The 14,018-nt window shown below is 42.1% G+C and overlaps 1 protein-coding gene across 4 annotated transcripts in view; it reads left to right on the forward strand.

Annotated features, from left to right (window-relative positions):
* LOC137620608 (E3 ubiquitin-protein ligase TRAIP-like) overlaps positions 1–14,018 on the forward strand; it is a 112,606-nt gene that overhangs the window by 68,138 nt on the left and 30,450 nt on the right. For 3 of the 4 annotated variants that reach the window (XM_068350883.1, XM_068350884.1, XM_068350885.1), the window contains exon 12: positions 1–918. This exon is cut by the window's left edge and continues 3 nt beyond it. The exons of the other annotated variant lie outside the window; for it this stretch is intronic. In XM_068350883.1, the coding sequence (XP_068206984.1) occupies positions 1–206 (206 nt within the window). In that variant the 3' untranslated portion in view covers positions 207–918. Of the gene's footprint in view, positions 919–14,018 lie in introns of those variants that run through there. 4 annotated transcript variants of the gene reach the window in all.

The following is a 14,018-nucleotide window of genomic DNA, read 5'->3' on the forward strand; positions in this document are numbered from 1 at the left end:
TGAGTCAGCAATCAAGCAGCAGTTCTCAGACAAAAGGGGATCAGTTCGGCTACGATGGTCTTGGAGGCCATCACGTAGTGGATGAATTCCCAAAACCCAAGCCAGTATTCTTAAAGAAAAAGTCTGAGGTTAAGATCATCACAAAAGGAGGATCTAAACAAACGACCCTAAATAATTTTTTCCAGAATACTTTTGATGATTTTTAGCTAGATGTCATAAAAGCGACAATATTTTCTATTTAATTTAATTGACTTGGTTGATACTCAATAGGTTTTTAATCTACAATGGTATTATGTTTTATTAGTTTTAAGAAATTCATCCACTGACATTAGTCTTTGCATTTAATGAATTTCTTGTCATTTTTAAATTTTCTTTTATGTAGAAGTCACTAACATAGAATGGCAACTGCTTGTGTATCATGGCTTGAGGCTATGTGAAACAAGATGTTTGAAGAAAATGTTTTGTGCCTGTCTTGCATTAAAGTTTGGAAGGCTGAATAAGTTGTGATTTGAAAATGCAACCTGAGAGCTTTGTATTCTTTTCACTTTATATTTCCATGATGTTAGGAGTAAGTTCCTGGCATTATGATAAGTTTTTCCCCAGATCGAAGCTGTCTGAGTAAGGCTATTATTACACAGACTCTAAGAAACTAAAAAGTTATTGCAATAACTTGTGTTGCTAGAGTAATTTTAAACAAAAAAAAATTTCAAGAAGTAACAAGATTCTGAAGGCCCCTGGTAATTTATTGTTGCTCTTCAAGTTTTTTCTCAGCTGTTAGATATGATGTCTGCTGACATATCAAGTGGTGAGTCTGTTTTGCTTTCAGTTGTCTCACCGTAGATGAGATAGCTATCCTCAAAGGGACAACCAACAAGAGTTCCTATAAGTGTTGTATAAATATTATTTATGTGATGGAAACTGTTTTTTGCTTTCTCCTATTTATGGGTTTTGTTGACTTTCAGTTGTGTTGGCTATATGAAGGTTACATGGTTAACCTTAACATGCTATTTATATATTTTGCCAGGGCAATGATGTTACAGCTGAATGAAAGATTTTTACTTTTTTCCAGCATTAGGTGACAAAGAAATTAAAGCTAAAAGTAGCTTGCTCATAGCAACCCCATTAGTCATATAAATGTGTTTATCACTGTTCACATCAGTCCATAGCCACACCTTTTTGTTTGTAAAAGAACACTTCATGAGACTAGAGCCACCTGAGCCCCTGCAAATTGTCAACTAAGCACCTTATATTTTGTGATTCCTAAGCTTGTCTTCTTCAGAAAATTAATTTTCTTTTTTAATTTTATGATGCAAATGCAATAAATTATTTCATTTCTGGGCTCAACCTGTGCCGCTCCGTTAAATGCTCCATTTAGCATCATTTCTAAGATATATAACTGCTATATATTACCAGAGAAAAAAGTTGCATTGGAATGCCAGGGATGAACCCAGCTCACTCACCTATATAAGGTGTCGATATAATAACTCGGCATGAAAACCACTGTCAGAGGTCTCGTGTCATTTAGATATCTCCTCTTCAAATACCCCCGTTACTGCGAGGTGCTGTTCTACATTCCACTACTGATCGCTACTACTACTACCTCCACCCACGCGATCATCTTCACTCCTTTCATAGCATCTGTTGTGTACACACGCACGTTTCTTTGATTGTGACTTTCGATTTTGAGTGCTTTTTCCTGCCAAGATGTCGGATATTCAAGCTTCTACCACCAAGTTGAGTACTAAAACTATGAGTTTTGAGGTTCTGGAAGTAGCGATTTCCCAGATATTCATTTTCTTAAATTTTTTTTATTTCGGAGTTGGAGGTGCCGCTCCCGATCAGCCATTTTGGTTTCGCTACCTCCGAGAGCCTTTTTGTTACTTGACGACTAACAATTAGTCCCCCGTACTAATTGTATTTCGTTTTGATCCTTTACATCGCGCTTTCTCATTACCATTTTACAAGTTTAATGGTTTAATCAATTATTTCGAAACACTTAATTTAGGTTATGGGCTTGCATGGCTACCCTTCGGGGCTGTGTTCGACCTTGAAGGTAGCCTTCACCACTGTGCCCTGGTGTTTTGATTATTTTAAGGATTTATTTGCTCTTAATTTTGTAAGTTATTACTATTCTTATATTTAAGAGTTAGGTCCTTTTATTTAGTTTTATTGAGGTTATCAGGATATTATATACGTGTTATTACCGTTCCAATCGGCATCCTACCCATTGGAGTATTTTATTTTAGTGTCGTTGTCCCCCTGTCCAGGTCGGTAGCTACCCGAGTTTGGAGGGCTAGGCTAACGTTTTCTCATTCATGTTATTTCTCCTGCGTTCCTCTCTTATATCATTGATATCAATTTTTATTTTGCGTGCCATCATAACCTACTGTATATATATTAGTTGTTTCGTTATTCAATTGTCTTATATTTATGATCATTCTGTGTTTTTGTTTGTGTGATCTCGTGGGGCTGTTTCTCGAAGGGTTGGCACGCCTGGCCGCTTACAGACCCACGTGATCGCCTCGAGCCTCGCTATTGGCTGGCTCCCACTGGCTACCCACCTAGGTCGAGTATGCGTCCCTCATCCCCCTCCCGGGATACCTCATGACTCACTCTCTATAGAGATTAAGCGGAGAACAGCTGTTTGTCTTTTGGTCGAGTACGCTCGCATACTACGGGTTGTCGTAAACCGTTCTCTCCCCCGGCCACTTCGACTGGCCCCCGGGTGAACCGGGAAGATTACGGTTGCCTGTTAGGTATTCTTCAGACATGATTTTCTTCATTGTTTTTCGTTCATTATGTTTTTGAGTTAGCCTACTGCATGCGTTGGCTATCTATACGTTTAGTCGAAGTATTCATGGAAGAATCTCCTTATGAATTATAATTTTAGTTTTTATTTGTCTATTATTGCCGATGTCTGTTAAAGATACCCGGGGCTGGCGGGAGTCATAGAACCCCTCCCTCCCTAACCTTCCTTTTTTGGGACTCCCCTACCCTAGTAGGCATATGAGACCCTCGGGTCATACTCAGTTGGCAACGGGAGGAATCTTATTTAACAACAATTGTTATCTTTATACATTCCCGGCTCTGACGGGATGCTATATCCTCAAATACGACAATAATAATATCAATGAATGATCATAAATTAGTATCAAATTAGTGTCAATTATTTTCATAATATTTACATACATAAGGACACTACTCTAGTTTAGTTTTAAGAACCCGGAGCCTCCAGTGGCCCTTTTTGGGATACTCATGTATCATTTTTATTACAGGTGGTCCGATGCCAGATGACAGCCTGTGCGGCTGTCCTACAGCAAGCCTGCGGACATGAGGTCTGTCGGTCTCATGCTCCGTGTGCTGTGCAAGTGGATGATCTGCTGTTGTGGCACCCGGACAACTGCGTGATTTGCTACCGGTTGGTCTCCACCTTAACCGCTGATTGAGTAGGTGTTCCCGTCGAACAGTCTCATAACTAGTTAATTATAAACTAATTGAGTTTAAAGGAGATTATTTTTATATACATATATGTATATTTTAAGCTATAGGTTGGCCAGGAATATTAGTAACAGAATATTCTCTTTCAGAGCCCTCAGACTGCCAAGAGTTCCACCCTGTCGACCCTCAAGATCTGGGTCGGCAGGTTCGCCTGGAATGTTAAGGCAAAGAAGCCTTACGTCCTTTCTGAGGAGATCTGTAACCTCATCTATCCCAATGCCAAGACTTCGGCGGCGGTGCCCAAGGATTGGGGAAGATACTTTGATCTTGTCGGAGGAACTGGAAGGACTCGGGGAGACTGTTCTGGAGGATGTGGCGGCCTTCAACCTGGATCTGGAGCCAATGGATGAAACAAAACAAGGTAGAGAGGTAAGTGAGGCAGGAGGTGTACAGTCTAAGATACCCATTCTTAGCCTGACACCGTCGTCTTCTATTTCTTCCTTCCAAGGGTTTACTGGGAAGCACGTGGCTGGGGTCAGGCCATACCCAGTAGTCCCTAAAATCAAACAAATTAAAAAGACCCTACCTAAGACTCCCAAGTCTTCCAAGCTGCCAAAACCAATTAAATCTTTATCCACTAGGATATCGAAGTACTCAGCAGTAGCTTCTTCCTCCTACCAGGGGTCGAGAGCGAGGAGCGGCTCGAGAACTAAGACCCCGGAAGTACCCTTGGATCCGGCGGCTTTTTCGAGCCAGCTAATGGAGCAGATGGGCAGCATAGTGCAGTCTCAAATTGGTTCCCTAGTTGGCACCTTCTCACAGAGACTACAAAACTAGGAGAACCTCTTGGAGAATCTCCTGCGTTCCACAATGCCTCAACAGCAGCAATATTTCATCCCGGACGCCTCTAAACTCCCGGAATTCGTTAAAAGCAATCCCTGGCGATTGGCTTTACATGCCCCCTTTAAGGATGGCATGCTAACCATTGAAGGATGTGGCACCCGGCCGGTAGAGGACTTTTGAGTTCTACCTGCCGTGTCTTCAGTTCCCCTTCCCTGGATTTGCGCGCTTGACAGAGGAAGCGCTGGTAAGGTTAGATAAAGTTCCTAAGGAAACTGTTATCTATCCTAAAGAACAAGCACAGTCCGCCTGGGTCCGGACTTTAAATGAGTGGGAGTGTGTTAACACCATGTTAACACCCCATAAGAGCTCATACACAATGTTCGTAGTAGAGGGGCAAACTCCAACGCCTTGCACTACGAAGATGATGGACCTTGCTCTACAAGCTGTAAACGAAGACAAACCGTTGCCGCAGCTACGCGAAACGGACCTGACTTCCCTCCTGTTTCCGGGAGGAACCGCTATTCAAGATTTTGACAAAGTCGTTCCTTCAGACGTTGCTTTCTGACGCATACGATTTTATTCTAGCCAGGCGTAGATGTCGGAAACACGTCTTGTCCGAAGCCTCTATCAGATATGAGCCTAACAAGCTCAATCTGGGGTCCTGACCTGCTCCCGGAGGACATGGTTAATAACGTCCTTAGTGAAGCTGCAAGGGTTAACCAAAGCCTCAAGGTTCTGTGGGGACTGATACCCAAACATAAATTTGAGCCATCCAGCAGCCAAACTAGAGGCAGGAAGAGACTGAGGACTTTTCAGTCATTTCAGGGTCAGCAAACCCAAGTGGTCCAGACTGTCACGGTGCCACAAAGTGGTCAACCTTCAATATCGAAGGCACAACCTCAAGAGCAATACGTGTGGGTCCCTCAATCACAAGTAGCGTCTATCTCCTTTGCGCCTTCCCCAGCCTTTAACCCTACCTATGAAACACAAGGCGTGTTCCATGGGTACAATAAACATGCCAGAGGTAGTAGGGCAAGAAGAGCCTTTCGCAACAGAGGCAGCGGAAGAGCTTACTCTAGAGACAGAGGATTCTGTGGATCCCGGGGAGGTAAATCCACTACAAACCATTGAGAATCCTCAGGTAGGGGGAAGGCTGTATCTCTTTCGGAACCGTTGGATATTCAGCAATTGGGCTTACAGCATAATTTCCAAAGGTCTGGGGTGGAGTTGGATAGAAGGGCCCCCTCCACCAACCAGCTTTCATCAACATCCAACGGAAGAATTAGTTCTATATGCAAAAGATCCTTACAAAAGAATGCAATAAAAGAAGTAAAATATTTGAAATTTCAAGGTCGCTTGTTCAGCGTGCCAAAGAAAGACTCAGACAAGCGAAGGGTAATCTTGGACCTGTCTCTTCTGAATTCTTACATTCAATGCGACAAGTTCCATATGCTAACCGTCTCTCAGGTGCGGACCTTACTTCCCCGTGGGGCCGTCACCACCTCTATAGATCTTACAGATTCTTACTATCACGTACCAATAGCAAGACATTTTCATCCGTTCCTAGGTTTCAAGTTAGGCAACCAAGCATATGCATTCAAAGTAATGCCATTCGGACTCAACATAGCACCCAGAATATTCACCAAACTGGCGGAACAGTAATCCAAGAATTACGAACCCAAGGAATACAAATAGTAGCTTACCTAGACGACTGGCTCATTTGGGCAAATAATGTCGAAAATTCCCTCAAGGTAACAAAGTAATAAAATTCCTACAACAGTTGGGATTTCAGATCAACTTTGAGAAGTCACGTCTAGTCCCAGAGACGAAATTTCAGTGGCTAGGGTTACAATGGAATCTGAACACACACACACTGTGTATCCCAGTAAGCAAGAGGAAAGAAATAGCAAGGAATACAAAAAGTTTTCTCAAGGACAAGCTGACGTCTAGGAGAAAACAAGAGAGAATCCAAGGTGCCCTCCAGTTTGCCTCAGTAACAGACATATTACTGAAGGCCAGACTGAAAGATATAAATCGAGTATGGCGGTCCAAAGCAAACAAGAAATATCGAGACAAAATAGCTCGAATCCCACCAATTCTGAGGAAAAGACTTCAGCCATGGACAAAAGTAAAAAATCTAGCAAAATCCATCCCATTAAAATTTCCACCTCCAACACTGGTCATTCACACAGACACCTCTCTGGGGAGGGTACTCCCAGTACAAGAAAGTCCAGGGACTATGGTCGATATCATTTCGGCAACTTCATATCAATGTCTTGGAGGCCATGGCAGTATTCTTGACTCTAAAGAAGCTTGCTCCAGCAAAGAAGCAACATATCAGACTGGTGCTGGACAGCGAAGTTATAGTCCACTGCATAAACAGAGGAGGTTCCAAGTCGAATCACATAAACCATGTAATGATAGCGATATTTTCCATGGCGACAATGAACCATTGGCATCTGTCAGTGGTTCATCTAGCAGGAATACGGAATGTAGTGGCAGATGCACTTTCGAGGACAACTCCGCTGGAATCGGAGTGGTCACTGGACCTAAAGTCGTTCAAATGGATTTTATCTCAGGTTCCGGGTCTCCAAATAGACCTGTTTGCAACAGAGTCCAACTAGGCTACAAACTAAAGTACTATGTAGCCCCCAAACTGGACCCTCGGGCTTATGCCACGGACGCAATGTCATTGGACTGGAATTCTTGGGAGAGAATTTACCTATTCCCACCAATAAATATGTTAATGAAGGTACTAGACAAACTCAGAACTTTTAGAGGCCAAGTGGCAACTGGTTTCCCCTACTGGTGGAACTGGGTCTCCATCCTCAACGGATTGCCAATCCAATACTAACACAATTAGTACAAACTCGCAGTGTGTTAGCTTCCTCAAAAATTCAGAGTGCCCTAACTTTATGGACTTTATGAAATTTGCAGCTCAAAGAGATGCAGATATTGATCCTTAGAATACTGTACCTTATTTTTAGAATCAGATAAGAGAGAATCCACCCTTCGACAGTATGATGCATCTGTAAAGAAACTCGCAAAGTTTTTAAGAGACTTGAAGGCTGAGAGGATGACTATGAATCTGGCAGTAACCTTTTTTAGAACTCTATTTAAATCAGGCCTGGCAGCTAATACTATTACAACAATTAAATCAGCCTTGAAGGAGATTTTCCAAATTGGATTTAATATTAACCTTACAGATTCATATTTCTTGTCCAGCTCGAGAGCCTGTGCCACTTTGAAACCATCAACTCGCCCTAGCTCAGTTTCCTGGTTTCTGAATGATGTACTTAAATTGGCTTCTGACACAATTAACGAGTCTTGTAATTATATACCATTATTAAGAAAAACCCTGTTCTTAATGAGCCTAGCATCTGGCGCCAGAATATCAGAACTTTCAGCCTTGTCTAGAGATCCAGGTCATATTGAATTTCTCTCGTCAGGGGAAATACTAATTTCTCCAGACAAAAGATTCTTAGCAAAAAATGAGGACCCTCAGAACAGATGGTCCCCCTGGAAGATTGTTCCGCTTCCTCAGGACCCATCTTTATGTCCAGTAAACACACTGAAAGCATATTTAAATAGAACTTCCAATAAGTCCTCGGAGCCCTTATTTATTAGAGAAAATGGAGGAACCATTACCCTGAAAGGGATCAGACTGCAGATTCTGTATTTCATTAAACAAGCTAACCCAGAATCATTCCCACATCTTCATGATATACGAGCAGTAGCTACATCCGTTAATTACTTTCACCATATGAATTTCGATGAACTGAAAAGATATACAGGCTGGAAGTCCCCAGCAGTTTTTAACACCACTATTTAAAACCTTTGGAAGCCCTAAAATTTGCAACAGTGGCAGCAGGGAATGTGGTCCCTCTTGAAAATCATGATCTATAATCATAAGGTCTTGTTCTATCTTTTCTCTTTCCCTCTACCTGTCTTACTTATTGTCCCTACTGTAGTTTTGTTTTGTTTTGTTTTTTCACCTGGATCGCACCCTTGTGTTGTCAGATTGTAAATAGTTATTTAACCTTACGGCATTTATTTGGGCATCGTATTGATCTCCCCCTTTTACATCCATAGATTGGAATACATTGTTGTAATTACCTTGTTTAATTTCCTACCCTTTATGATAAGGAATTGTTAAAACAACTTATTTTTTAATAATTTTATATTTACATATATATTTACAATTTGCATTAAACCATGTTTTTTTTTGGACTTTAGATTTTAATTTATTTTCCTTCTCAGGTGTTGGTTTCCAAGCTTTGGGACCATTTCTCTTGTACTATTTCACGGAGCGGCACAGTTTAAGCCCAGAAAAGGGATTTTGACGAAGGAAAAATCTATTTCTGGGCGAGAGACCTGTGCTGCCCAGTGAACCCACCCACTGCTTTCCCACCCAGAATTGACCCAAGCTTGGGTGCTATGAGGAGTGAAGATGATCGCGTGGGTGGAGGTAGTAGTAGTAGCGATCAGTAGTGGATTGTAGAACGGCACCTTGCAGTAACGGGGTATTTGAAGAGGGGATATCTAAATGGCACGAGACCTCTGACAGTGGTTTTCACGCCCCAGTTATTATACCGACACCTTATATAGGTGAGCGAGCTGGGTTCATCCATGACATTCCAATGCAACTTTTTTCTCTGGTAATATATAGCAGTTATATACCTGTTATATGCAGTTATATGCCCCCTGTGGCAGCGGGGGCATAAAAACAAGAATAGTGCCAACGTTATCCCTGCGTGTCGTAAGAGGCGACTAAAAGGGACGGGACGAGGGGGCTAGGAACCTCCTCTCCTGTATCTACATCCTGTGAGACATCGACAAAGAGATGGAGCTGGGGGGAGAGTGGCTGCTCCCCGCACTCTAGTTTTGGAGTGTTTGAATGTGCGTGGATGTAGTACGATAGAGAGTAAAAGATGTGAAATTGGAAGTATGTTTAGGAATAGAAGGATGGATGTATTAGCCTTGTGTGAGACGAAGATAAAAGGAAAGGGTGAAGTGATGTTTGGTTAATAACCCGTAAATTAAGTGTACAGTACAGTGATGCCTCAGCATACGAAAGTAATCCGTTCAGGATACGGTTTCGTATGCTGATTTTTTCGTATCCTGAGTCACGTTTTACATGTAAATAGCCTAATCCGTTCCAAGCCTTAAGAAAAGACACCTTTTCTTCCATAAACATGCTAAACTGTAGTAATAACCATGCAATGCAGCCATTTCTATCATCCAATAATTAACCCAACCGTTAAAAACAGCCTAATCCATTCCAGAAACCACCATGAGATTACTGTATTCAATAATGTAGTTATAGCCTAGTTATCTCCTCCAAGCCCTAAGAAAACGGTCCGTTTTCTTTACTACTGTATAAAAGTTACGGTACTGTATGTAAAGCATTTGGATCAGTGAAGGTGTATTGTTATCTGTACACCTAAATTAAGGGTTGATACCCTGAAAAAAAGGTACTGTACTCTCGGCGACGAGTTGGGATCTCGTAAGCTTTTCGTATCTTGAAAATGTTTTCGTATACTGGGGCATAAAAACTTTGTGTCGCTTTTCGTACCCTGAATTTTTTGTAAGCAGAAACTTTCGTATCCAGAGATATCACTGTATAATTAGAACAGATAGCACAGCAATGCAATAATAAATGGAATATACAGTAACCAAAATGTGGAACCTTGCCTTTGGAGTGAGGCGATATACAAGTGGGAAGTGGCGGGCCGACAGAGGAGGATGACAAACGGCAGAAAACAAAAGCACTTAACTTTACGAAACACTTTAATAAATGGCAGAAAATATTAACATTTAACTTTACGATAAACTTAGAACAAATTTTTTTCTTTCCCTTTTACGATTTTGTATTTTCTAAATTTAATAATTTTCTTTATCACTGCTACTTTTTTTTATCACTTTCAGTTTCCTCTTGGCCTAATAGTATCAGAAGCCTCTTTAATAAATAACTATCCAAGGAAGCTTGTTTCTGCCTGCTTCTTAAAATACTTCTGAAATGACTCGGGCAAGACGTCATTACCCTGCTCAAGAAGATGACCTGTGTAAACCTTTTCTGGGTGCCTCTTTTCTTCAAGAGCCGCCATTTTATGGTAGGCAACTAGACCCTCCATAATTTCTGCCATAATCCGTGGGTCATCATCCTCCTCCTTGCCGCTAGAAAACAGTTCCTAAACGACATTCAGTTGCATGGCCTCCAACTCCTTCAGATCGTCCGTCGTAAGTTCCTCTTGGTGCCCCTCAAGAAGCTCATTAATGTCGTCCTCATTGACTTCCAGACTCCTGGCCATACCAAGTTCAATGATTTTGGCAACCTCAGATTGAGCAACAGGTTCAGGATTGTCAACTTTTTTGGCATCGGCATCGGCTTCAGCTTGGCCTGCGGGGAAACCCTTGAAATCTTGTGCGGAGACTGAATCAGGCCAGAGTTTCTTCCATGAAGAGTTAAAGGTGCACCTCAAAACCTCCTGCCAAGCTTTATCGATGAGTCTGAGGCATATCACATCAGAATGCTCCTTCCAAAATTCATGTAGGGTGAGGTTTGTGTTATCAGTGATTTCGAAACATCTCTTGAAGAGATATTTCGTATAGAGCTTCTTAGTTTATAATCACTTGTTGGTCCTTGGGCTGGAGGGAGGAGGGGAGTGGTGTTAGGCGGAAGGTAGAGAACCTTGATGAATGAAACAGCTGCTACAATATCTTCCTTGAGACCAGAAGGGTGAGCAGGGTCATTGTCCAACACCAGCAGGCATTTCAGAGGGAGGCTCTTCTCTTCCAAATACAGATACAGTATTTTTTCACGGTCTGGCTGAAACAAAGATTTATTCGCATGGTGAACAAGCCTCTTGTTACCCAGGCTTTTCCATTAGCCCTCCACAATACGGGAAGCTTCTCCTTAATCACTCTGTGGGCCTTGAAGGCTCGAGAAGACTCGGAGTGATACACCAGCAGGAGCTTCACCTTACAATCCCCTCTGGCGCTTGCACAGAGTATAAGGATAAGCCTATCCTTTATAGGCTTATGGCCAGGTAGCTTCTTTTCGTCCGCCGTGATGAATGTCCGAGGCATTTTCTTCCAAAAAAGCCCAGTTTCGACACAATTGAAGACTTGCTGGGGACTGTGTGACAAAGGCTTTGGCCGCTTTCATGTTCGAGCTGGCAGCCTTCCCATGCTGTACCACCGAATGAACGCCAGACTATCTCTTAAATTTTTCAAACCACCCCCGAGAAGCCTTGACACTGGGGGTGCCTGCTTCGATGTGCCTTCTCCTGCGTTGTCTTCGGCCTGAGCACCACGAGATCACCAAAAGTGGCGCTGGCCTTCTGTGTGATCGTATCTCCAGCGATTTCCTTGTTCTTAATCCAAATAAGCAGCAGTCTCTCCATCTCATCATGGAAGTGGCTCCTCTTACTAGAGAAAACAGTCACACCCTTAGGTGTTACTGCTTTGATGTCTTCCTTCTGTTTAAGGATGATTCCTATCGTAGACGGATTTCGGCCATACAGTATTCCATAGTACAGTAATCACACTTAATGGCATGCCAGCCTCGTACTTTTTTATTATCTCAAGCTTCCTCTCCATAGAAAGTATTCTCTTCTTCTTTCCCTGCGCATCAGCAACTTTCTTGGGACCCATGGCAAATAATGTACGAGTTGAATAACGCAACATGATACAGTTCAGAACTAAAAGCATGAAGATGAAATGATCAAGGGACGCTGTTACGTAAATGCATGATGGGTTGGATGCTGACTAATAGGAGAGTAGGATCGTATGGCAGTAACTAGCATCAGAGTAGGGAGATAATTATTGACAGCGCGTGAGGATGGTGGCGAGTTTACGGCTCGCGGCGCGCAAATTGTCAGATTATTCGGTGGGTGGCCAAATCTCGTAGCATGTAACATTTCTGGGTCGACCTGTGACGGCCGGCGAAAAAGTCCTTCTTTGTACTTTTTCTGATATAAATCTTCCAAATATACCAGAGAAAATTAAAAGCATGGAATGCAGAGGTTACAACCCTCGCGCGAGCACCTTGTTGGTGTCGTATATCTAAAAAGGGCGTTTGTAAAACACTATTCACAGGCTGTCTTCCATTTAGATAATCCCTTCATCAAAGGGGGAGGGCCGTGACAGGCCCTAGAGAATACAGTTGGGTTACCCTACCGACACCTACCACTCGCGCTCACCAGGTCATCCTTCTGTTTTGGACTTGCCAGCAAAGTTGATAAGTGTTTTGCCCAGTGTTTTTCGAAGTGATTGTCGTTAATTCAACATGACTGACGTTGATACTTCACCCTTACCAATGTTAAGTACCATAGGTTGTTTTGGCAGCTTTTGACAGTACCGGGCATTTGTTCTGTTTCCAATATGGTGGTTTTTAGTTTTGGAAGCGATTGTCCTGCCGAGTTATCGGCAGCCATTTTGGATTATGTTCGCTTCGGTAAATATTCTAGTTAATTTTGCCCATCTGGTACTCTGTCATCTAAGTTATATCACTTACGTTTTATGGCCTTTTAGTGTTATCATTAATTTTTACTATGGTATTTATTTGCTTGCAAGTCCAATTTGGACCTACGAAGAATAGCGATTTAAAGAATAGCGAATTAAAGTTTAGCGATTTAGTCTGTTAGTTTGTACTCGCCTCAGAGGCTTCGATTTAGACTATATCCTTGTTTTTTTGTTACGTTGTCGTTATTCTTCGTTCTTGGTTATTACTAAGAAAAGCAATCAATTTTATTATGTTCTTGTTTTATTGTGTGATGTTAGTTTTTTATTATGTAACCTTGAGAGCGAAAACAGAGACTGCTCGTTCCCTGTTCTACAGATATGAGTTATCCCTTCTCTCGTTTTCTTTGTTAGCTCGAGTAAGAGAGGTGAATTTCCCGTTCTCCGTTTTTATACGATCACGAGTTATTCAAGCCTCCTCTTAGTATCAGAGTTGATGATAGTACGTTTAATATTATAAACGTTTTTATTGATGTGGTTACTGTTAATATAGCTAACACTATTAATAGGTACGTTAGTGTATGAGTCATTAATTGGGGTCGTTTTATACCGACACCCTTAGCTCCGCCTTGAGTTATGCTCCGCTATATGGATACTCATTGGGTGAGAACTAGTTAACGTTCAGGAGCAGATTTTTGGAGTGCAACGGTGAAATCCGGCACTCGGACTCTGGCTGAAGCCTTTTACACACGAACCTTTGTCATGTTTGATCATAATTACACCGTTACGGCCGGCTTCACGGGAGATAACACAATCATTCATTGAGGTTAATGTTATCGTACCGGGAACGGTCACGATATCACGGTGACGGGCCTTTGCTACCGGATCTCCGGTACAAACAGAGATCAAGCAGACGGCCAGAACCGGAGTTAACAATGTGATACCGATGAAGACTTCACAGTTTCATTATTACGGTCCCTTTTTCATCGAATCTCCGGCTTCACTGGAGATAACACAAACATTCAGTATTAGAGAATGTTATCGTACTGCTGAGGATCACGTTTTCACGATGACGGACCTTTGTCACTAGTTCTCCGTTACAAATAGAGATCAATCAGAATCAGGGTATGAACCCCTTTTTCATAAATAATCACAATATCGTTATTACGATCCTTTTCATCGAATCTCCGGCTTAACCGGATATCGTACAGGCGATCAGCATTGAGGTTAATATTAGTTTTCCTCTTGTGTTCACGTTGTCACTATGACGGACC

Source organism: Palaemon carinicauda, chromosome 27 (assembly GCF_036898095.1).
Source record: "Palaemon carinicauda isolate YSFRI2023 chromosome 27, ASM3689809v2, whole genome shotgun sequence".
In the NCBI taxonomy this organism is placed as follows: domain Eukaryota; kingdom Metazoa; phylum Arthropoda; class Malacostraca; order Decapoda; family Palaemonidae; genus Palaemon; species Palaemon carinicauda.